This window comes from Carcharodon carcharias, chromosome 8, assembly GCF_017639515.1.
Source record: "Carcharodon carcharias isolate sCarCar2 chromosome 8, sCarCar2.pri, whole genome shotgun sequence".
In the NCBI taxonomy this organism is placed as follows: domain Eukaryota; kingdom Metazoa; phylum Chordata; class Chondrichthyes; order Lamniformes; family Lamnidae; genus Carcharodon; species Carcharodon carcharias.
The window spans coordinates 140,629,064-140,652,903 of NC_054474.1; the positions used below are offsets into that span (position 1 = coordinate 140,629,064).

Below are 23,840 nucleotides of genomic sequence, written 5' to 3' on the forward strand. Positions count from 1 at the left end.
TCAATAAGATCACGATTGATCTTATTGTTTCCTTAACTCCACTTTCCTGCCTATAGCCCCATATCCCTAGCCTCCCTTGTCAATCAAAAATCTGTCTAACTCAGCCTTGAATATATTCAATGAGCCAGCCTCCACTGCTCACTGGGGAAGAGAATTCCAAAGGCTAACAGCCCTCTGGGGAAAGAAATTCCTCTACATGTCTTAAATGGGAGATCCCTTATTTTGACACAGTGCCCCCTCGTTCTAGATTTCCCCCACAAGAAGAAACATCCTCTCAGCATCTATTGTGTCAAGCTCCCTCAGAATCTTATATGTTTCAATAAGATCATCTCTCATTCTTCTAAACTCCAACAAGCATAGGCACACCCTGCACAACCTTTCCGCATACGACAACCCCTTCATCCCAGGAATCAGCCTAGTGAACCTTCTCTGAACTGCTTCCAATGCATATCAGTCCCTCCTTAACTGGAGGTGACCAAAACTATACAGTCCTCTAGGTGTGGTCTCAGCATTGCCTTGTACAATTGTAGTAAGACTTCCCTACTTTTATTCTCCATTCACCTTGCAATAAAAGTCAACATTCCATTGTCTTCCTAATTAGTTGCTGTACCTTTTTTAAATTTATCCACAGGAGGTTGGCTTTGCTGGCTGGGCCAGCATTTATTGCCCATCCCTAGTTGCCCTTGAGAAGGCGGTGGTGAGCTACTTTCTTAAAATGCTGCAGTCCATGTGGTATAGGTACACCCACAGTGCTATTAGAAAGGGAGTTCCAGGATTTTGACCCAGTGACAGTGAAGGAACGGTGATATATTTCCAAGTCAGGATGGTGAGTGATTTGGAGGGGAACTTCCAGGTGGCGCTGTTCCCATTTATCTGGTGCCCTTGTCCTTCTAGATGGTAGTGGTCATGGGTTTGGAAGGTGCTGTTGAAGGAGCCTTGGTGAATTCCTGCAGTGCATCTTGCAGATGGTACACACTGCTGCTACTGTGCGTCGTTGGTGGAGGGAGTGAATGTTTGTGGTTGTGGTGCCAATCAAGCAGGTTGCTTTGTCCTGGATGGTGTCAAGCTTCTTGAGTGTTGTGGGAGCTGCACTCATCCAGGCATGTGGGCAGTATTCTGTCACACTCCTGACTTGTGCATTGTAGGTGATGGACAGGCTTTGGGGAGCCAGAAGGTGAGTTACCTGTCGCACGATTCCTTGCCTCTGACCTGCTCTTGTAGCCACAGTATTTATATAGCTAGCTCAGTTCAATTTCTGATCAATGGTAACCCCCAGGAGGTTGATAGTGGGGGGATTCAGTGATGGTAATGCCGTTGAACATTGGATTGGATTCTCTCTTGTTGGAGGTGGTCATTGCCTGGCACTTGTGTGGCTTGAATGTTACTTGCCACTTGTCAGCCCAAGCCTGGATATTGTCCAGGTATTGCTGCATTTGGACATGCATTGCTTCAGCATTTGCGAATGGTGCTGCTCATTGTTCACTGATGATTGCACATCCCCACTTCTGACCTTATGATGGAAGGAAAGTCATTGATGAAGCAGCTGAAGGTGGTTGGGCTGAGGACACTACCCTGAGGAACTCCTTCTGTGATGTCCTGGAGCTGAGATGACTGAACTCCAACAACCACAGCCATCTTCCTTTGTGCTAGGAATGACTCCAACGAAAGGAAAATGTTTACTCTGATTCCCATCGATTCCAGTTTTGCTTGGGCTCCTTGATGCCACGCTTGGTCAAATGCTGCCTTGATGTCAAGGGCAGTCACTCTCACCTTGTGAGTTCAGCTCTTTTGTCCTTGTTTGAACCAAGGCTGTAATGAGGTTAGGATCTGAGTGAATCTGGCGGAACCCAAACTAGGTGCCAGTGAGTAGGTTATTTCTAAGCAAGTGCCGCTTGATAGCACTGTTGATAACCCCTTCCATTACTTTACTGATTATCAAGAGTAGACTGGTAATTGGTCGGGTTGGAATTTGTCTTACTTTGTGTACAGGACATACCTGGGCAATTTTCCACATAGTTGGGTAGATGCCAGTGTTGTAGCTGTACTGGAACAGCTTGGCTAGGGGTGCGGCAAGTTCTGGAGCACAGTCTTCAGTACTATTGCCAGAATATTGTCAGGGCCCATAGCTTTTGCAGTATCCAGTCCCTTCAGCCATTTCTTGATATCACGTGGAGTGAATCGAATTAGCTGAAGACTGGCAACAGTGATGCTGGGGACCTCCAGAGGAGGCCAAGATAGATTATCCACTTGGCACTTCTGGCTGAAGATTGTAACAAATACTTAGCCTTATCTTTTGCATAGGTGTGTTGGGCTCCTTCATCATTGAGAAAGGGGATATTTGTGGAGCCTCCTCCTCCAGTAAGTTGTTTAATTGTTCACCACCATTCACGACTGGACGTGGCAGGACTGCAGAGCTTAGATCAGATCCGTTGGTTGTGGGATCGCTTAGCCTTGTCTATCACTTGCTACTTATGCAGTTTGGCATGCAAGTGGTCCTGTGTTACAGCTTCACCAGGTTGACACCTCATTTTTCAGCATGCCTGGTGTTGCTCCTGGCACACCCTCCTGCACTCTACATTGAGCCAGGGTTGATCCCCTGGCTTGATGGTAATGGTATAGTGGGGGATATTCTGTGCCATGAGGTTACAGATGTGTTTGAGTACAATTCTACTGCTGCTGGTGGCCCACAGCACCTCATGGGTGCCCAGCCTTGAGATGCTAGATCTGTTCGAAATCTATCCCATTTAGCACGATGGTAGTGTTAGATAATACGCATGTTGACTTATTCTGATTCATGTTCAAGGACATGGAGTTCCCTCTGTACTGCAGCATGCTGTATTTGCTCTCCATTTAAATAATATTCTGCTTTTCTATTCTTCCTGCCAAAGTAGACAAATCCACATTTTCCCACATTATATTCCATCTGCCAAATTTTTGCCCACTCCCTTAATCTATCTGTATCTGTTTTCAGAATTTTTGTATCCTCCTCACAATTTGCTTTCTTACCTACCTTAGGTATCGTCAGCAAATTTGGCTACAGTACAGTTGGTCCCTTCATCCAAGTCATTAATATAGATCGTAAATAATTGAGGCCCCAGCACTGATCCCTGTTACAGTTTGCCATCTTGAAAATGACCCATTTATCCCAACTCTCTATTTCCTGTCAGTTTGTCAGTCCACTATCATGCTAATATATCACCACAATACCATGAGTTCTTAATCTTATATAGTAGCCTTTTATGTGGCGCCTTATAAAATATCTTTTGGAAATCCAAATACACTACATCCACTTTATTCTTTATCTACTGTGCTTTGTCAAACATGATTTCCCTTTCACAAGACCATGTTGACTCTGATTGTATTATGATTTTCTAAATGTCATATGAATATACATACGAACACATGAATTAGGAGAAGGAGTAGGCCATTTGGCCCCTTGCGCCTGCTCCATCTCAGATTGCACTAATTGTGGAAGGCAGCGGGAAAAAGGGTGTTTTACTTGCTGGCTGCAATAGTGGCTTTTTGTGCTGTATCATCTTCTTCCTGCCTCATTAATTATGCAGCCACAGGAAACATGTTGTCTCGCTGGCAGGTGGCCTCTGAACTGCCCGCCATGCTATTACCACAGCAATTCCTCGCTCCAGGTGCCATATCTACACTGCAGCCATGCACACAGTTCTCAATGCTGGCAGCCCTGGACTGCTTCAGTGAAGATATGGCCCTGAAAGCAAAGAAGAGATGAATGACCCGTCACTGGAATGCCTTCTGGAGGCCCACCGTGATGTCCTCCACCCCTGCTCTAGCCACAGGACGTCCAGCAATCTCACCACTCCAGCTTGGGAGGCGGTAGCAGTGGTGGTCAATGCCTGTGTAGAAAGGGGATGAATGATCTTATCCATGCCAGGTTAAGGGAACCATCTCATCACTCTAAACTCTCACACTCACAAGGCCATCACACATTCACTGCCATCTCACTCACTGACAGCTCAAGGGGCATCACTCACTCACACACACCCTCACATCACCACTCACTCTCTCACACACACCCTCACATCACCACTCACTCTCTCACACACACCCTCATCTCTCTGAAGACTGCCTCCTCAGCCTGCATCCTCGAGGCCACTTGCACATATCATCAAATGTCCCCCACACACCCTGGGATACCCTACTTCCCCAATACAGCCTTCACCCTGCAGCCTCTTCCCTTGCCTGAGACCACTTCTTCCCTTTCCTCAAGTAAGCCCCAGCCCTGCAGCTGTTTAAAAGCCACTCCTGCCATACGGCTGGTTTGCTAAGTAGAGCCTGCCTGTGAGCCCCCGTAAAAGTGATGCAGTGCTGCCTGCGAAGCCTGGCACTGATGACTGCGAGTGCTGCCTGAAGAAAGATAGGCAAACAAACCTCAAAGTTCTGAGCAAAGTGCAGCTCACCAGATGCACGTCGCTTATTTGCTGTTGTGAAAGACATCGGCATGATTGCACAACAACGTGCCCGGATGATCCAGCATGGGGGGAATGATTCTAGAGGGCAGGGATTATAATGATAAGCAGATGTATTAAAATAACATTCACAACATTCAGCAGCGGGAAATGCGGCCTGCCATTGATGGCTGGAACGGACGATCACAAACTGGTTTCACAACCGCATGAAGCTGATTCTTGGCCTTCCTGCTATATTGTCTGCTGACACCCGCCATGATGCCCATGCCAACAAGGACAGGAAATTACAGCCCATGGCTGATCCGATTGTAGCCTCAATTCTGCATTCAGCCTACCCCAATGATCTCTGACTCCCTTGTAGTCAAGAATCTATCTACCTCTGCCCAAAAAATGTTCAATGACCTTGCCTCTACCACTCTCTGGGGAAGAGATTTCCAGAGACTCACAACCCTCAAGAGAAAAAAATTCTCCTCATCTCTTTCTTAAATGGTCGGACCCTTATTTTTAAACTACGTCCACTACATCCCCTAGTTCTAGTCTCTCCCACAAGGGGAAACATCCTTTCAGCATCACCCGGTCACCTCTCACTTATCTAAACTCCGATGGATACAGGCCCAGCCTGTCCACCCTTCCCTCATAAGATAATTCCTCCATCCCAGGTATCAGTCGAGTGAATCTTCTCTGAACTATAACTGTGTAAAACTCAGAATGTCCTGCAACTGCCTCTTTAATAGTGGATTCTAGCATTTTCCCAATGACAATTGTTAGGCCAACTGCCCTATGGTTTCCTGCTTTCTGTCTCCCTTCTTTCTTGAAGAGAGATGTTCCTTTGTGGTTTTCCAATCCGCTGGGACCTTTCCAGAATCTAGGAAATTTTGAAAGATCGTAACCAATGCATCTGCCATCTCTGCAGCCACTTCTTTAAAGAGCCACAGATGCAGGTCATCAGGTCCAGGGGGCCTGTCAGCCTTATGTTCTACAAGTTTTCCCAGTATCTTTTTTACCTAGTGATAGTGGTTATTTTAAGTTCCTGTCTCCCTTTTGCCTCTTGATTTTCTACTATTCTTGTGGTGCTTTTTGTGTCTTCTGTTGTGAAGATGGATGCAAAATACCTTCAAGGCCTCTGCCATTTCTTTGTTTCCCATTATTAATTCCCCAGCCTCACCTTCTGAGGGAAAATGCTCACTTTAGCCACATTTCTTTCCTTTTTATATACTTGTGGAAGCTTTTATTGTCTGTTTTTATATTTCTGGCTAGTTTTCTTTCTTACTCCAATTTCTCCCTCTTTTTATTGGCCTCCTTTGCTGATATCTAAAGCTTTCCCAGTCTTCTGGCATTCTACTAATCTTTGCAGTACCGTACACCTTTTCTTTCAATTTGATACCATCCTTAACTTCCTTAATTAGCCACAGATGGTGCATTCTTCTGGTAGAATTTTTCTTTCACAATGGAACATATCTTGTTGAGAGTTATTAGGTATTCCCCCTTAAATGTCTACCACTGGTTCTCTATTATCTCCCCTTTTAACCTCTTTACCCAGTCCACTTTAGCCAACTCTGTCTTCATAAACTTAAATAAAAGCAATTAAAAGGTTAAGACACTAAGTATGGATTCACATTTCTCACTTTCAAACCATCACATTATGATCACTCTTGCCTAGAGGATCTTTTACTATGATGCCTTTAATTAATCCTGTCTTATTGCACATTACAAGGTCCAACTGAAACAATGCAATTAACTATGGTACATTTTTTTTAATATTTAAAGGCCAGCTTTAAAACCAGGGAGGAAGTTAAATCAATAAAAAGCTGCAGAAGGCCCAGATATTTTCCTTTGATGCCTTAAGTATTCTACTGACATTTAGATAAGTGTTGTAAAGCAAGGATCAGAGTGAAAAACAGGGTATAGAAACACAAATACAATGGGTGGGCATTTACAGCCCTGTGGTGGCCAGGAGGCGGGGTGGTAAAATGTGGCAAGCTGTTCAAAAGATCATCAACTTCGGCAGGACCTAAAATCCCGCCAGCGTAAAATTCCACCCAATGTTTGCAAAGGACAAGTAGGCTGTGAAAGGTGTATGTGTGTGTGCTTGCATGCTACAAGTGTGCATTCCTCATTTACTTGTAATTCAAATAATTTACATGAGATTTACATAGTGCAGAAGAACTAAAGTATAATTTACAATCAATATCCTGAAGATAAATTAGATACTGTGCTAAGCTCACCCCGCCTGATCCAGTCACCATTGTGGATGTTGATCACTGTCCCCACAAGATCACTGCCTCTCTGTCTTTTATCCCACAGAAAATCCATTGCTCTCCGTGCATATTCCTACAGGGAAAAAAAGCATCATGAAATAGAAAAGAAATAAAAATATAAGTACCACTTAAATTTCCTACTCCACCCTATTGTTTGAAATTTAAACTAGGCAGCTTTATTCTGGTTTTCAAGGCATTGCCCTGAGGAATGAGTCAGCGAATGGTTGTCACTTGACCATGCCCAACCACCCCGTGTGTGTTCATGTGTCTGGCTCATGGCCAGTATCAGAATTCTCACTCACCCTCAACCCCACCACAACAGATAGTCACACCCACTCACGCAGTAGGTGAGGGTGAGTGACTGAGCATCCTGAGACTAGCAGTGAGCCGGCCACACACATTCTGACCATCTCACACTCTTAATGGTCTTCCTCATTAATTACTCGTTGTGAACACCATCATCTCCAAGTTCCCCTCCAAGTCACACACCATCCTGAAATATATCACTGTTTCTCCATTGGGTCAAATTCCTAGAACTCCCTCCGTAACTGCACCAGGGAAGTACCTTCACCACATGGACTGCAGCAGTTAAAGAAGACAGCTCATTATTGCCTTTAAGGGATGAGCAATACATGCTGGCCTTGCCAGCAATGTCCACATCCTGTGACTGAACGAAAAGAATTGTCTTTGTGTTCTGCTATTTACCTCAGCAAAAACTGGAGGAACATCTGCAAAGATAGAGTTTAATTGATTGGAGGAAAACAAGTTTTATTTCCTCCTGAGGATGAAGTTTGATTCTGATCTACAATTAGAATAGGTTCATACCATAGTTAGCAGGTTCTTTGAAGTCAATTTGCAACTATAAATTAATCATTTCACAGTGATATTTGGAAAGAGCGGAACTTTGCTGAAAATCCTCAAGGCCCCAGAATACAGCTGCCAATACAACACAGGCAAAGCCAACAAGAGAACAGTATTTCTGCAAACCACTGAAAAAGATCTACAAACTTTAAGTAAGCCATTAAGTTTTTAGGGAATCCTTGGAGCAAGCTCAGAAACTAAGTGCCATCAAAAGTTCAAAACAAGTTATTCAGAGCAATGAAAATACTTGTGTCAGCAAACATTTAAGGGGAATAGGATGAAATATACTTTTGAGCACTCTTAAATTGAATGATTGAGTTTAGCATTTCCTAAGTGCAAGTAAATGAATGCTCATAATCTGATGAAGGTGTACTTGGGAGAGTGGGAGAGAAAATTGAAGATAGCATGATGCTAACAAAATATAAAGATTATTCAAAATTAACTTAGCACTTCAATAAACTTGCATTACCTCAAAAATAGATTCATCTGTTAGGCGACTGAGAGCTGCAAATTCCAAAATCATGGTTCCAGCACAAGCTGTACAAGTGTCCGATTCTGTGCCCGTTCGGGACAGGGGGCTCAAGATTCCATACTTCAGATTGACCTACAATTAAAAATAATTTTAAAAACGTTTCACTAACCTTTCAAGTTGAGTTAATGTTTCAGGCCCATATGACTTCTTCAGAGCTAAAGAGAAGTAGAAATTTGATGGATTTTGTACTATTTAAGAGGGGGTGGAGCAAAATAGTAGGTCAGGGGTAGGTGGGAGCTAAGGAGAAATTTGACAAAGATGTCATGGGCACAGGACAAAGGGGGTGTTAATGGTAATGTTAAAGACTAAAGAAGATGCTGATTGTGGCATAAAAGGTAAGTCTTTCGCCATGTTTATCTTCATTGCTTTCCATTTCCCTCTTGATGTTTGACTAGGTGTTTACCAAACTTTCAGATTTCCATCATCTGCAGTATTTTGCTTTTATCTTAGTGTTTAATTCACTGCCACTTCTCTTCCAGGAATGCCTACCTTGAAGAAGTACTGCTCTTCTCTCCAACCGGATTTCCGTTTGTCTATTTCACCAGGTTCACCTTCATTGCTTTCCATTTCCCTCTTGGTGTTTGACAAGGTGTTTACCAAAAGTTATCTTTATGTCACTATCAGCACCTTCTTTAGTCCTTAACACTACCATTACCTCCCCCTTTGTCCTGAGTGCATGACATCTTTGTCAAATTTCTCCTTAGCTCCCACCTATTCCTGACCTTCTATTTTGCTCCATTTGCTCCGCCCCCTCTTAAACAGTATAAAATCCATCACATTTCTACTTCTCTTTAGCTCTGAAGAAAAGTCATAGGGACTCGAAACATTAAAGCTGTTTCTCTCTCCACTGATGCTGCCAGACCTGCTGAGTTTTTCCAGCATTTTCGGTTTTTATTTCAGATTTCCAGCATCCGCGGTATTTTGCTTTTATCATAATTGTACTTATTCCTTTGTACTTACTCTTGGGTATGGTAGTCCGCTTGTGGTGTTAAAAGCTGGCAAAAGTCGATATCCTACATCTCTAGCCATGTGGAGAAGTTCATCTTTATACCAAGTCATCTTGTTTCCATGGCTTTTCAACATGGTTGCCATCACATGACCTCCTAACAACCCACTGCAACGGAAGTAAATACTCTTAACAACAAGTATCAAAGAAATTGCAGTTTTGTAGCGAATGAGTCCCCATACGGAGCAGAGTTCAAGCTTCCTTTAAAAGTTACTAACCTCTAATTTTTAAATTAGCATTGTGAGTGCTTTGTCATAATGCTGGTACTTGTCCTATTTAATTAAATTAGAATTCTAAGCCAGGAGTTTTCACTTCTACACTTACCAGCCTGTGATTTTTCCACCCATCAAAGTGTACAATTGTTGATGAGCAGGTGCAAAACCCCAGTTTACAGGTACTAGGAGTGCAGACTTAAAAGAAAGAGTTACACAGAATGTGTATAAGCATTGAACAAAGTAGGCCAGAACACAGACAATGCAGTCTGCCTGGATTACAGAAAACAGTTTGTGAATTGAGTAATTCCCATATTTCTTTTATTCTTTGATGGGACATGGGTGTTAATCCTAAATGCCCTTGAACTGACTGGCTTGCTACGCCATTTCAGAGGGCAGCTAAGAGTCAACCACATGTAGGCCAGAACAGACATAGACGACAGATTTCCTTCTCTGGAGGACATCACAACAGTCAATGATAGTTTCATGGTCACCATTACTGAGACAGCTATCTATTCCAGCTTTTTAAAAAAATAATTGGATTTGAACCCAGGGCCCCAAAGCATTAATCTGGACCTTTGAATTGCATGACCAGTGACATTACCACCATCTCCCCTTGATGTTTGCTCAACCAAAGCTATATTCGAATCAGAATGAAATGTTGCTAAATAGCTTTCATCCAATTTGCTATTCTACTTGTTTTGATAATTATTAATTTGTTTTTGGTGCCACATATTATCACTGAACATAATGTCTATCAATCTCAGTTATAGCCAAAGGCTACAAAGTATACCGGAATGGCTTTAGCTGACTTCAGGAAAGGTGTCAAGCCTTTGCTTTATATCTCCTCCAATGATGGGTGTGACATTTGAAGCACATTGTGCAGAAAATTTGAAGCCACCTATTGTGAAGCCACATTGTAATACCTTTTATGAGATAGCATGTGATGGCATCAATATATTGTGCTACTAAATAGCCATTTGTTTGCAGTGAAAAAAATTACACTGGCACTCTTAGCGGCCTGTTATTCAATACTTCAGAGTATTGCTGTTAAAGATGATGCTGATTAAATTCTGTTACGCAGTAGATTGCAAGGTTTTCTTTCCTCTCCCCATTTTAAAGCTCAAACACCCTGAGAGAGTATAATCACAGGCCTTGGACGATATTCACCTTAATCTGGCTAAAATGTAGTAACAATAGTCTAAGGTGACTTGTCCAAGAATTATTCCTCCCTCACATAGTTAAGGTTTGGAAACCCACTGAAAAGAAAACCCATAGGCAGAATTTTGCCCTTGTCGGGCAGGCTCGGCAGGGGCGGTCAGGAAGCCGACCACTGCCCACAATCGGGGCCGGACCCATTAAGGCCCACCCAGCATGAAACGCATGCTGCAGTGCTCAACGCTGCCTGTGCCAGGGCGGGGTGAGCAGGGAAAAGCTCCATGAGGCACAGAGCTGCTTCAGGGAGATGAGTTCTGAAAAAGAAAAAAATCTTTAAATGTTAAAAAACATGTCCCTTCATGTGACTGTCATATGAGCAGGGACATGTTATGAACGAGATGTAAAAATTTTTATTTTACTTTTATTTCCTGTTGGAAACCTCATCCCACCCATGGATGAGGTTTCCTAAAAAGTGCAAAGGCCGCTTGGTCTTTTTGCCTGCCTGCCTGCTAGCCGTAAGGTTGGGTGGGCAGCGAAAAATTTAAGTTAATTAATACTTTAATGGCCTTAACAGGTCTTCTAATTGTCGGCGGGCGCGCTGCCAATTCCCATGCGCACCCGCTGACCGAACTATCGTGCGACTGTGAGTTGACGTCAGGACGCTTGTTTCAAGCTTGAGTGGGTCAGGCGCACATCCCCCCCACCGAGGTGAAAATTCTGCCCCATATGCCAATCTCTCCAGCACTCTAGTGGCAATGGACGTTCAGTTGCCACTCTGCTTTACAAAAGGAAGCTGAGAAATGCATAGTATGAAAGGTAGCACTTTAATAAAGTCAATGATTTCACTGTTGTAACTGGCCAGTTCTGTAAATTCAAAAAAATGGTCATCTATGCAGAGCTTTACTCACCCCAACACACGGATGTTTGTTTCAAACACTGAGACCACAACATTGTTATCGAATTGGACATTCAGTATCACTTTTCGCACTGCATCTTCAAACTCATCCAGTTTGTTTAGTACCTTTGAGTGAAACAGAATAAAATACTACTGTATCTAATTTTCAGAAATGACAGCTTGGGCAAAGCAGATGGCAAAATGAGACTCAAAATCAAAACTTGTAGGAAAAAAATACCAAATATAGATTAGATGGGTGATCATACCCAGCTCAGTATTGCCACCCAACTGGGGGACAATGCATAATGGCATAATGGCCTAGAAGTTGGCCACCTGCCCTTTTGGCCCAGTACAGCCAGACAGAAAACAAAAGGGATTGTATGATCACACAAAGTAAAAATTGTTCTCAACCAAACTACTGTTCTTTTCCCCCATAAAGTAACAGTACACTGAACTTGTATTCATAGAACTCAACATGAGTTACAGCATGAAGAGGACCACTGAACTTCAGGTAAACCATCATCTGTCTGAAACCACATTAATAAATGCACTTGTTTATATTTAGATTTCTTTCACACAACTAATTATTCCTGATTTTAACATTTCTCACTGTTGATATTTAAAATTAAGAAATAATTTATTGCAATGCATACTGTAGTTTGCCCCACCCCCAACTTAAAAAAGCAAAACTTCTCCTTTAAGTTTGACACAGCGGTGGGAAATGATGACTGAGTGAGATCTACCTATAACTTCACCAACTAACCAAAGACACATTTAACTGTTTAAATAGGACCATTTTTTAAAAAAGAAAATACAAAAGAAAACACTGACCAAAGATGGATACCCTAGCAGTCACCTAATGTCTTGTATTGTAAGTGACCACTTTTCCTCTCTGCTTTGAGGTGTTGCATGGAATTTCACACCTGAGTGGTGTCAAGGTCCACGTCAAACAGCGACTCTTCAAAGGAAGGCATTAAAAATGTGAAGTACTGGACTTTTAGTCCATTGTAATTTTGTCAAAACAATGGGAACTGCTACCCAGCCAGTTACACCCATCACACTCAAAACCCACTGTGGAGGACAAAATAATCCCAAACCTTGTTGATTTACACTATCTCAAAAATGTGTCATAAAGTTTCTGAGATGAAAGATCAAAAAACGGTGATTACTTGGTCTACAACAATGACTGTGAGGCATGTTAATCGAATATACAAACAGATGGTTTAAGACCTGGTTTTGCAAAGCCAGAAATAGAGAGAAATCATTAAAGTCATCTGGAAAAGACAGTGAGGAATCTCTCTCTTTCTCTCTTTCCAAAGCCAAGAGTGTCTCAAGCAAAGTGCAGTACCTGAACTTCAATTCGACTCCAGGGGCAGAATTTTCTGTTCAGCATGTGGGGGTGGGCCCCGCATGCCATGTAAAATGACATGTGGTGACATCGGGCATGCGTCCCACATCACCATGCATCATTCCGATCTTTCATTCGGCGGGCGCGCACCGGAGTCGGCTGCACACATACCAAACTGTCAAAGGCCTGTTAAGGCCATTAATAAACTAACTTACCAAATTGACAGGGCTGCCCGTCCAACCTTAAGATTGATTAGCAGGTGAAGAGCCCAGGCGGTCTTCGCATTTTTCATGAAACCTCATCTACGGGCAGGATGAGGTTTCATGAAGGGTTTATTAAATTAATAAATATTTCTTAAGCATTTGATAAACACAGCCCAGCTCATGAGACACTGTCATGGGACATATGTAAATGATTTTTAACTTTTTTTATTTTGAAGTTTCAAATTCAACTTCATCTCCCTGAGGCACGGAGCTGCCTTTTGAGCGCAACCCCAACTCTCTCTCCTCCCTCCACCCGCATAGCTGAGCACTACTGGGCACACTTCACGGGCGGACCTTAATTGGTCCGGCCATGTAAAATGGCAGCATGCAGCCCATCATGGGCAGCGATTGGCTCGGCTCCCGCTCCCGACCAGGGGAAAATTCTCCCCTAGATTCTTAAAGGGAAACCACCTCAACTCAAATGGCTGCAATGTTCACAGACAAGAAAAAGGACATAATTGTATATTCTTTTAACTTTTATTTGGATTTTAACTTTCTTACACATGTGAGTGAGTGAGTGAGTGAGTGAATGAGTGAGTGTGTGATTGTGTCTATTATCTTTTCTTTAGTTTAGCAATTAATAAACTTACTCCTTTTATTCACAAAAACCTGGTTTGATTGGCTCCTTATTAACAAATAAATACATTTGGATTGGAAAAGGCATTCACAGGGAAAGGAAATTTTAAAAATCTTTTTTGTGACTAACCAAAGGGGCTGCAATAAAGGGGAGCCAGTTCACTCCTCAACCGGTCGTAACAAGTTAAAGGAAAAATAACTGCGAACATCTTCCAATGATCTTGTTGTAAGGTTGTATGTTGTCTCATGAGGAGGTCTAGAGGCTTGTATGGTTGTTAACAACCAATTAACACATAACTATATACATATACAGGGATACAGTCCTGACTTGGTGCTATCTTCATGCCAACTTCTCCCAGACTTACTCCTACACTCTACTACTCCCATGTGACCCTCTACATCATAATGTGGGCGTACTGTTTCCCCAGTCCCACATCAACCCTTACAGTCCCGAAAACCCTAACACCACAGAATCCACATTTAAATTACTTTCTTATCAACTATTGGCATAAATTCCGTTAATCTCCACAAAAAATTAAGGTTAGACGAATCTCACCGCAAAAAAATTACAGGGGGTCTAAGATGTGTGGGTCCAAGTGTCAAAAATAATTTATGGATTTTGGCTATTAGTTTACACTGAACTCAATTGGGCCAGCAGCTCAATACTTCCACATACTCGTGTATTTGTTTCAGCTGAAAAACAAAAAATTATCGCTAAACTGATCAGACGAAAATGGAGGAAACCACTTCCCTTACCCACCCAGCAGCCCCCACCCCCATGAAATCAGAACAAGTTACAATACTTACAACAAGTGTATCTAGTGTATCAATAAGAGTGAGTGAAAACCTGGAAATGAAAACATAATTAAAATGATAAAGATGAAAAAATAGTTTAGCATGGATAAAAATTTCAATTGTGTTTTATTTTAAACTTTGAGTTTCCTTCCTCTACTGTCAGTGAACCTACATTTTCTTAAGTTATAATATAAATCAAGCCAAAATTTCAGCTAGACTGCTATAAAGCATGTTATCCTGTACAATGCAAATGGATGGTACACCAGCCGAGGTCCTGTTTTAATCTACACACATTTTTTAAAAGCAGTGGATCTCACTTGGGGTTAATAGTTTTTGCAAACTTACAGTAGAGTGCTAATTGGAACATGACCCAAAATGTTATTTTTTTTTCAGTGCAGCTGATAGATATGTTCACAGCATATTCACCAAGTATTCTAGCAAAAGTATATTTAAGAAGCTCTTAAAACATAAAATAAACTGTATTAAATAAGGGAAAGCCTTGTCAAATGTTTCTAAATCATCAAAGTTTGGATGCAGACTTTGCAACTGAGTACAAACTTCACATTCCTTGAGTATTAAAGACAGCCAGCTTCAGGAATTTGCAGCTGCCACATCAGTGTTCCAAAGGATGAACTAGTCAACTGCAGTCATACCATTTCAGAATGGTTTTATTTTAGATCTGAAGCATAAAACTTCCTACAATCATTCAAAGAAACTTTATTGCCTAGCACTTTGTTCTGAAATCCAAATGCAAACTTTGAAAATTTGGTTTGACACATGGAAGAAAAAAAAAAAAAATGAACTTTTAGGTCTCAGTAATTCATTAATAGAAGGGCTCCTTTCGAAAGGAAACTAGGCATGTGTATGAATAGAATCTGGTGATTATATACCTCCCAACAAATCAATCATCTAAGTACTTGGAGTCACTACAGGTACTGGACCCCTTATCCAGCGTCCCAACTTCCAGAAGGATCCGAGAACCATTCGGAACTGGCGCCCTGGGTAGCAATTTGAATACAACCCTTTTATTCTTTATTGTATGTATTATAAGTACATGCTAGGCCTAGGACCCAAAATCTGTAAAATCCCCAAATCCGATGCATGACTGGTCCCGAGCTTCCTGGATATGAGGTCCGGTACCTGTACCTTAATGTAGTACATTGCTGTACATGGTCAATCTGTACTCAATGCAGAAGAAAAAAAATAGGGATTTGAAAGAAAATAAGTGAAAATTCTGACTACTAGGTGTCGTGGCTGATGTAACCTTTTTATATGACTACTACATTTTCATTGCACGCTCTAGAGTAAATATGAATAGAGTTACTTAGAAGGAGGTTTGATGAGACAAAATCCCAGTGGCAGACAAGATTTTTAGATGTGAAATTTAGCGCATGGTCTACAGTTATTATTTTGGCTGGGAGCCAAATTTCCCATTTTAATCAGCAAATTACATTTCTTTTGGTACTGGCAAGATTTAAGTTCAGTCTGCACTGCCATTGCTCTTTTGACTGAAATTAACTATTTTATACTCTCTATTCAGCTGCATTCAATAGTTAAGATTTTCAAAAGAGCTAAGCCAAATAAAAAGAAGTCAAATTAAATTTATGAATCTGTCTTGACAGATCATATGTGGGCCTTTGCAAACTATATTTGGGCTTTGAATTATCAGAAACTCTTTTTGAAATTAGATTACTGTCAGGAACATTAAAATCCAATTGAAAAAAATAACCACTATATTGTCAATATTTCTTTGCAAGGAACAAAGATTTGAGGTTAATTACTTAAAAGTTAATGGTTAAAGAACAAAGTTTAAAAGCCATGGATGATTATTAATTGGCATTTTTACTTAATTGCCAATTTATGTTGCTTCACCAACACAAATATTAGGGCTTCTCATTATACTTGCTCTGGATTTTACAGTGGTAATGGCAATGAAAGCATCATCATTGACTGTCATTACTCCATTGAAATTGGCAGCCAGGCCCACTTAATCACGGGAGAAGCCACATCCACCTCCCTGTGGTGGCAAAACCTTTCCTGATTAAGTTGGAGGGTGGAAGTACTGACACGGAATTCCCGGCTGCTGGCAGAGAGATTTCAACTGAGCTCATTGATGAGCCAATTATCCCTGAACGTACTGCAATTCAGTGATGGATCAGTGATTAAATGGGAGCAGGACAGTTTTCCTGTACCTCCTGAAGGCCACCCAACAAACTGTGTTGGGTTTGCCAGCAGCCTACAAGGAGGGTCCCTCGTTATTAGGTACTCTATGCCTGATCGAGTGGGTGGGAGGTGCCGGAGTGGGGGGTGGGGGTGGTAAGTTGAGGTGTGCTGAAAGCCATTTCCACCCCCTGCCTCTGAGCCTTCTGTTCTCTGACCACCACTCCACGATCCCCATCCAGCCATACTCATCTTGGGCCTGGGGGTCCCTCAGCAAGCCTGGGCTTTTGGTGGATACACTGCCAGCTGCTGCCACTGCTCCCTGTGGCACTGACATGCAATGGAGAGCTGTTGGCCTCTGACTGGCTGGCAGCTTGCAGCAGGTGGGATTTCCAGGAGATTCCTGAATCCTGATGGGGTTTCCCCACCAGTTCTCTGACTGGCGGGTGTGACCCTGTTGGGTTGACCAAATCCAGCTTACCCTGACCGCAAATAATTGAACTGATGAGAATTTCTACTCATCTGCTATTAGTCTCCTGTTAAAAACCATTCAAAAATTTACACTTTGTTGGGTGAGGTGTAACTGGAATTTTAAAGGTGTACTGAATTCATGCCTACTGCTAACTCCTCCTGGCACTGAAAAGATGTTATATTTGTGGAATGTCAAATATCACGATATTTTTAAAACAACAATCTAAATTTTTTTCAATTTTTTTAACATTTGTTTATCTTTAGCTTCTATCTTAATCCTGTTGTAAACATTTATTCTGCTATCTCAAAATTTAAAAGTGAATGCCTTTAAGTGCTTTTAACTTCCAGGTTTTGTGTATTTAAATACTTATGTTTGGGGCATAACTGTTTGTTGACATCACTGCTTGTTGCACACCAAGACCTTACGGTAATGGACTTGTCACCAGATTTAAACTGCCATTGGGAAATGGGAAATCCATGCCACAGAGGTCACTAGATCTTTGTGAGCAGCTTTTTCTGAGGTCAGTGGCGAGTTGCTTTGTTGCTGGCTGCAGAATGTGGGACAATGTGTCTTATGGGAGATCATGCAGCCTTTACTCTCTTAGCAGCCTTAAATCTTCTCTAGTGTAGTGTAGATGACCAAAATCTAAACAACTTGCATTTACACAGCATCTTTCATGCTCACAGGATGTCCAAAAACATTCTGCAGCCAATGAATTCACTAAATTCCTTTAGGGAAGGAAATCTGCCACCCTTACTTGGTATGGCCTACATGTGACTCCAGACCCATAACAATGTGGTTGACTCTTAAATGCCCTCTGAACAAGGACAATTAGGGATGGGCATTAAATACTGGTCCAGGCAGCGATGCCAAATCCCAAGAATGAAAAAGAATTGCTTTTGCAGTGTAGACATTAATATAACATAAGGAAATATGTAGTCAATTTGCAGAAGGCACATCGTAAAACAGCAATGAAATCAATTATCAGACAATCTGTTTCAGTGATGTTGGTTGAGGGATAGTTGTTCTCCAGGGCATCGAAAGAACTCCACTGGTCTTGTTTGAATGTCATTTTGGGATTGTTGACATCTGCTCAAGAGAACAGAGTGGGCTCAGTTTACTATGCTATCCAACGGCAACGGCAACAGTGCAGCACTCCCTCAGTACTACAAGTGTTGACCTAAATCAGGCGTAGCTAAACCTTCTGAATCTTAGAGCCATATATAATGATCTTCAGGGAGCCAAAAGACATGGACAACCTTTACAGACACATTTTTACTGTTAAACAGTTTTGTGAGGAAATATATTTTAAAAGAATGTAAGTGCAAATGGTATAAAAAGCATATGTATGCACAAATGTTTACTAATATATGTATTAACTTCCATTGCCATAAAGTCCATGCTAGTTTCTATATCTGATTTATTTGTTACATTCTACCTGTACTCAATATGTTGATATGTTTGCTTAAATTATCAGGGCTAATCAACTGCTTGATTTTACTTGGAAAAAAAGTTGTAACCACCTACTGAATAACAAATTTGAGTCAAAGTCCCTGTGTCCCAATTCAGTAGATTCTTACAATCCTGTTCTGTATTACACCTGTTTCCTCCCTTTCCAAATTGAGGCCACATGTTGAGGGGCCGGTAATGAGAGGGTAGGTTAGGGAGGTGCAGAAACTGGCGCTGAGAATCATGCGGCCCTATGTAAGACCAGCAGGAAACTACAAAAGAAATCTAGCAACGGTGTTGGGATGATTCCTTGATCTTAACTGTCCTCTCTCCCTCCTCCCAGTGCAGCTGCCTGCCCTCTAATTCTCTCCATCTGTGAATCTGTTCTTGGTCGAGGCTATATCCAGCTCCTTACCTCCCTCCAATTTGATGGGTTTCACAGCGCAAGGAATGAACCGCACTGTCAAAGTGCCGCATGCGGCTCACAAGCTGCGGTTTTGCCACCTCTGGCCTAAACAATGTCCACAGGTGTCAGGAGGGGGCTTTATCCTGTGCCTTTTTGATTCAGCTAAGAATGCTACCACCGAACCAAAGTTGATCTTGTTAGCACAGTTATTTTGAGCAACATCAAGTTATTTACAGGATATCCCAAGTAAAGGTTTTGCCAAATATTATTTATAGTCATTACAGGGAATGAGTACCACTAAGGTCTGTATATGCAAAACATACACAAATTATGGAAAATTATTTCAGATTGTTTTTTTATGCCCAGAAGATAGAAGGATCACGAACTTATTTATTGGATGTACTTGACTTACAGGTTAACCTTAATTTAAAATTTAATAAAAAAGAGTATAACATACTCACTATTCTTATGCAGTTTACTATTTTATAGTCACAAACAACAGTACTTCTAAATGTGCAACTCTAGAACATACTTTCCTAAGGCATCATCAACATCACCACGACTTGGCTCTAATCCACGAACTCTTCCTCGACAGCTCAGTGGCATCAACTCATCAGCAGGGTACGCATGTTCCTAAATGGACAGATGAAGGAAACAAACTGAAAGCCAAACCCCAAAACTTCATTCTTAACATGTCAGAGTTGCATGAAATACCAGCAGGTTCATGTAGCTCAGTAACATCTTTATGTTAATATATGTGAGACTACCAGAGCTTGTGAATGGAACACAGCACAAAATGCAAGAATCAGAACACTCTTGGATCAACCACAGCAAGATCAAATGCAGAGTGAAGCTCCATTGAGTTTGTCCCAATGTGTCATGTTATAGTACTGTGAATTCCCCATTTCCTCAACCATATGGTCTCTGCAGCTGGGATTGCCAAGTGAATTCTAGCCAGCTTTTTGCTTATGGGTTCATACTCACTAAAAAGTGGGTTGATATTGGTCACACTTATTGGATATAATCTCCATTCAGCTAACTTGTGTCTTCTATCTCTGCTGCACTTAATTACAAGCCCCAGAACTTAAAAGCGAGCAACAGTAATTAATGCTTTACTCTACCTGGTTCCCAGCTCCTTTTTTGAAGTTTATATGTTACATAGAAATATTTCAAGGACTTCCCTTGCTCACAAAAAAGTAAACTTGTCAGTTGTGATGCAATGCTGAGAGGAACAAATACTAGTTGCTTCAAGAGAATACAACCCGAAAGTGCATCATAGTTAATGTATCCAAGGAAATACAGCTTTTCATATACTTTTAACAACTCTTATACACTTCCAACCAAGCAAGCTGTCTTCCCACGGGAATAGTTAGTACAATTACAAATAGGTCATTCACTGTATACAAGTGCACTATGTCAGGCAATTGTTGTGATTCATATTTTATGGAAAAGTAGTTAAAAATCACTTCAAGAGCAGTTTTCACATAGCAGGTTTGTGATGTGAAACCTCATGAAAATCAAACTAAGCGATTCTAATTGATAAAAATGCCACAAACTTCTCATGCTGTACAATGATTAGAATTATACCTATTTAAAATACCTTTCCAAGGAAGCTCATGTTAAAAAAAAGGATTTAAACGATTAATCCTTTTGCAATGCCAATTTTATACAAGCACAACATTTATACAAGACAAAAACAAAAATATCTGGAAAAACTCAGCAGTTCTGACAGCATCTGCGGAGAGGAACACAGTTAACGTTTCGAGTCCGAATGACTCTTCACAAGATGTATATTACGCGCACCTTAACAAGACTTTTAACCACAGCAAAGATGTGCTTTTCCTTTCTGAGCATAATGAAGACAGAAAATGAGCTAAAGAATATTTTGTTGTGAAATAAGGATTGTACACAGAAAAAAAAACAATTACAGAGTTTAGATAGAACACACAATGTAAAGAAACATATTGGCTCAGATTTTGTGGTAGGAACAGTGGCTTGAATTTTCCCATCCCGCCTGTGGCAGGTTTCATGGCAGGTGGGAGTGGAGAATTCAGCGGCAGGCAATAAGTCACAAATACGCTGTCATAAAAACAAGCTGTAATTCTCCCAACGATGTGTCTATGGCGGGTTGGTAATCCCGCCAACTAGTGACGTGAACGCCGTTTGCATTTATTAGCATGTCATGAATGCTCATTAGAACAGTTGCTCGCCGGAATCTTGTCACGCCTTCCAATCTTCCATCACAGTGGGAAATTATGTTGTCCTCAAATCAGTTTGAAAAAGGGTGGCATGCACAAGTCAGGCCTCAGTTCAATGGTAACTTCCAGGTGAGTGGAACATACCTGCCATAGCACTCTGTTGGGGCTGTAGGGTTGGACTGCTCCTTCTCTTTGCTTTCCTTGTCCCGAGGAACACCACTGTGCTGTGTTACTCATACAGCCCTACACTTTCAGAGACCAGCACTTCAACTGGGGGTGAGCTGTGAGGCTAGGGTTAGGTTGACGAACACGATGTGGGCAACAGGAAGGGAAAGCAATGGAATGGCAGTGAGGGGGAAGGGTGAACACAATGGGGGCCTTTCTGGGGTTGCCCTCTAACCTCTTGTTGCCACAGGAGCCTGCCTAGAAAGAAAAGGAGGAATACCTCTTTGCGATGAAAGCCACTTAGAGCCAATGGTTTCATTAACACTGTTAAAGGGCTGCTCACAACTCTGGCTACGCATCACAGTTGTTGCATCTTAAGGGTAACACATAGGAATGTAGAATTTGGGAATGTAGGCAATAGTGAAGGAAGCACAGCTGCATGATATATGGCATCCCATCAATGAAGGCCTGCCACATGTTTAACGGATGTGACACTCCTACTGGAACAAAGAGCATCCACTCATTGACCATGAGCAACTGTTTGGTTATTAATATGCCACATCAAAGATTGGAGCACAGAGCTTGGTTGGGTCACTCATCTCACTTAAACTTTAGCATCCTACGCAGGGCTCAAGATGTTACATATCTGCGATGCCTCTTGGTCACCTCAGCGTCCGTGCTAGTGTCTCAGGGGCAAGGCGGCATCAGCCATCATGCAAGTAGGGCAGGAAAAACTACGGACCCTTACTGTTTCCAAATGTGTCACCTTCTGAGCTTCGCTTTCTTGCCCCTTGAATCATTAATGTTTTAAAAGTTTCCTTTCAGACAGAAGGCAAAAGCAGATATGGATCCAGGGCTCAATGCTGCCTTTGTCAGGGTCCTAATGCGAAGGAGGGAGTGGTGACTCCACATGCAATTCAAGCAGAGGGACATGGTCAAGCAAAGCCACAGCATGAATAGGAGGGTCAGGAGGAGAGACCCAGATAACAGGGCCAACTCGCTGGACCTGGTGTTTATCATCCAAGAGTCTCCTTTTTACAAATGAGTGAGAAGCAATGCTGTGCACGTCTGCACTTGTTTTAAAACCTGGTACATCACATATGCCACAATCTTCGTGAAGACCTGACACCATGTGGAATTGGAGGGTATCCCCTGCCAGTGGCTTTGAAGGTGAGCGTAGCACTCAATTTCTTCGTCTCTGGTTCTTTCCAAGGATCAACAGGCGACCTGTGCAGTATCTCTCAGTCTGCAACACATCGATGCACAAAGGAGGTCACAGATGCCCTTCACAGGAAGGCCCATCATTATTTCAGGTTTGTTCTGGATGAAGATAGCCAGGCTGCGAGATTATCCAGCTGCACCGCCATCTCAGGCTTCCCAAGAGAGCAGGATGCAATAGACTGCACCCATGTGACTATACAGGCTCCATGGCAACAGGCCCTATTGTTTATAAACCGCAAGGGCTATCATTCCATAAATGTACTACTGGTGTGAGATCACTGGAAGCACATATTACATGTTTGTGCATGGTACCCTGGGAGTTGCCATGACTCCTACATCCTGAGTTACTCTCAGGCACCTGAGATTTTCGAGGGGTCATTACGTCGACAGGGATGGCTGCTTGGGCTTAAGGGGTACCTACTGAAACACTGGCTGATGACACTGGTGCGTTGCCCTCAGTCATTCTGAGGAGAAGTATAATGCTGCTCATAACTCCACATGCAACCCTTATCGAGCAGACCGTAGGGCTTCTAAAGGTGCATTTCAGATGCTTGGACCACTCAGTGGCTCACTCCAATGCACCGCAGACAGGGTTTCCTGCATCATCGCAGTGTGTTACGCCCTTCACAACCTGGCTATACAAAGAGATGACCCCCTGCCAGAGGATGACCTGGAGGAGGATGAGTGCTCATCGGAGGATGAAGATCCAGGCCCAGGAACCACAGGAGGCTGCTGAGGGTCAGTACGAGCATGATGACGCCGTGGAGGAAGACATGGGAGACGTGCCTGTGATACATTAATCATTGACAGGCTCCAGGAAGAGTAAAGTCAAGTGAGGAAATATGGCCACATCTCTCCTAGCCCTCAATGCCATCTTCTTTCAACTCAGGGATGTCCACCCACTTGCAGCGAGAACGAGTCCTGCATTCACACTTGCCGCGTGAAGCCAGGCCATGATCTTTGCTTTGGTCCATGGCGCCCTGTGAGTGAACTCACTCTGGGAACTGACAACCCACTTAGGAAGAAGTGCGATGTGAGAGAAGTCTTGAAGACTTCGCCGCCATCTAATGATACAAACACGCCTATGAGTGAAATGTGGACATGCCTAGGGATCTCCTCCTCCCATGCATGTCTTTTCTTCTGCCACTCGACTGAGGAGACACACATACCACTAGATTATCAATGCTGATGAGCTGCCCTCGCTCAACGGTGTTCTTTGAGGAAGAAGGGTTAGAAATGCTTACATCACACGCTTGCAAAAAAGATTTAAACACATCTCCCTGACATCACACAAAGGGTCTGAATACTAGTTCAACTGAGGTTGACATCACAGGAAGGTGAGTCTCACAGTGTGACACTGAGTGGGAGGAAGGCTAAACCTCGAAATAAGAGTACTCCAAAGTACAAAATCACAAAGTTGAGAGAA

General features: G+C 42.3%; 1 protein-coding gene across 3 annotated transcripts in view; it reads right to left on the reverse strand.

Annotated features, from left to right (window-relative positions):
* The window catches only part of si:ch211-282j22.3 (ER degradation-enhancing alpha-mannosidase-like protein 3), a 73,514-nt gene that overhangs the window by 41,808 nt on the left and 7,866 nt on the right, over positions 1 to 23,840 (reverse strand). For 2 of the 3 annotated variants that reach the window (XM_041193096.1, XM_041193095.1), the window contains exons 3-8: positions 19,363 to 19,463; positions 14,356 to 14,395; positions 11,375 to 11,487; positions 9,051 to 9,204; positions 8,028 to 8,162; positions 6,665 to 6,770 (exon numbers count right to left, since the gene is read on the reverse strand). In XM_041193096.1, coding sequence (XP_041049030.1) covers positions 6,665 to 6,770; positions 8,028 to 8,162; positions 9,051 to 9,204; positions 11,375 to 11,487; positions 14,356 to 14,395; positions 19,363 to 19,463 — 649 coding nt within the window. The remainder of the gene's footprint in view (positions 1 to 6,664; positions 6,771 to 8,027; positions 8,163 to 9,050; positions 9,205 to 11,374; positions 11,488 to 14,355; positions 14,396 to 19,362; positions 19,464 to 23,840) is intronic. The other variant, XM_041193097.1, reaches the window with a different exon arrangement.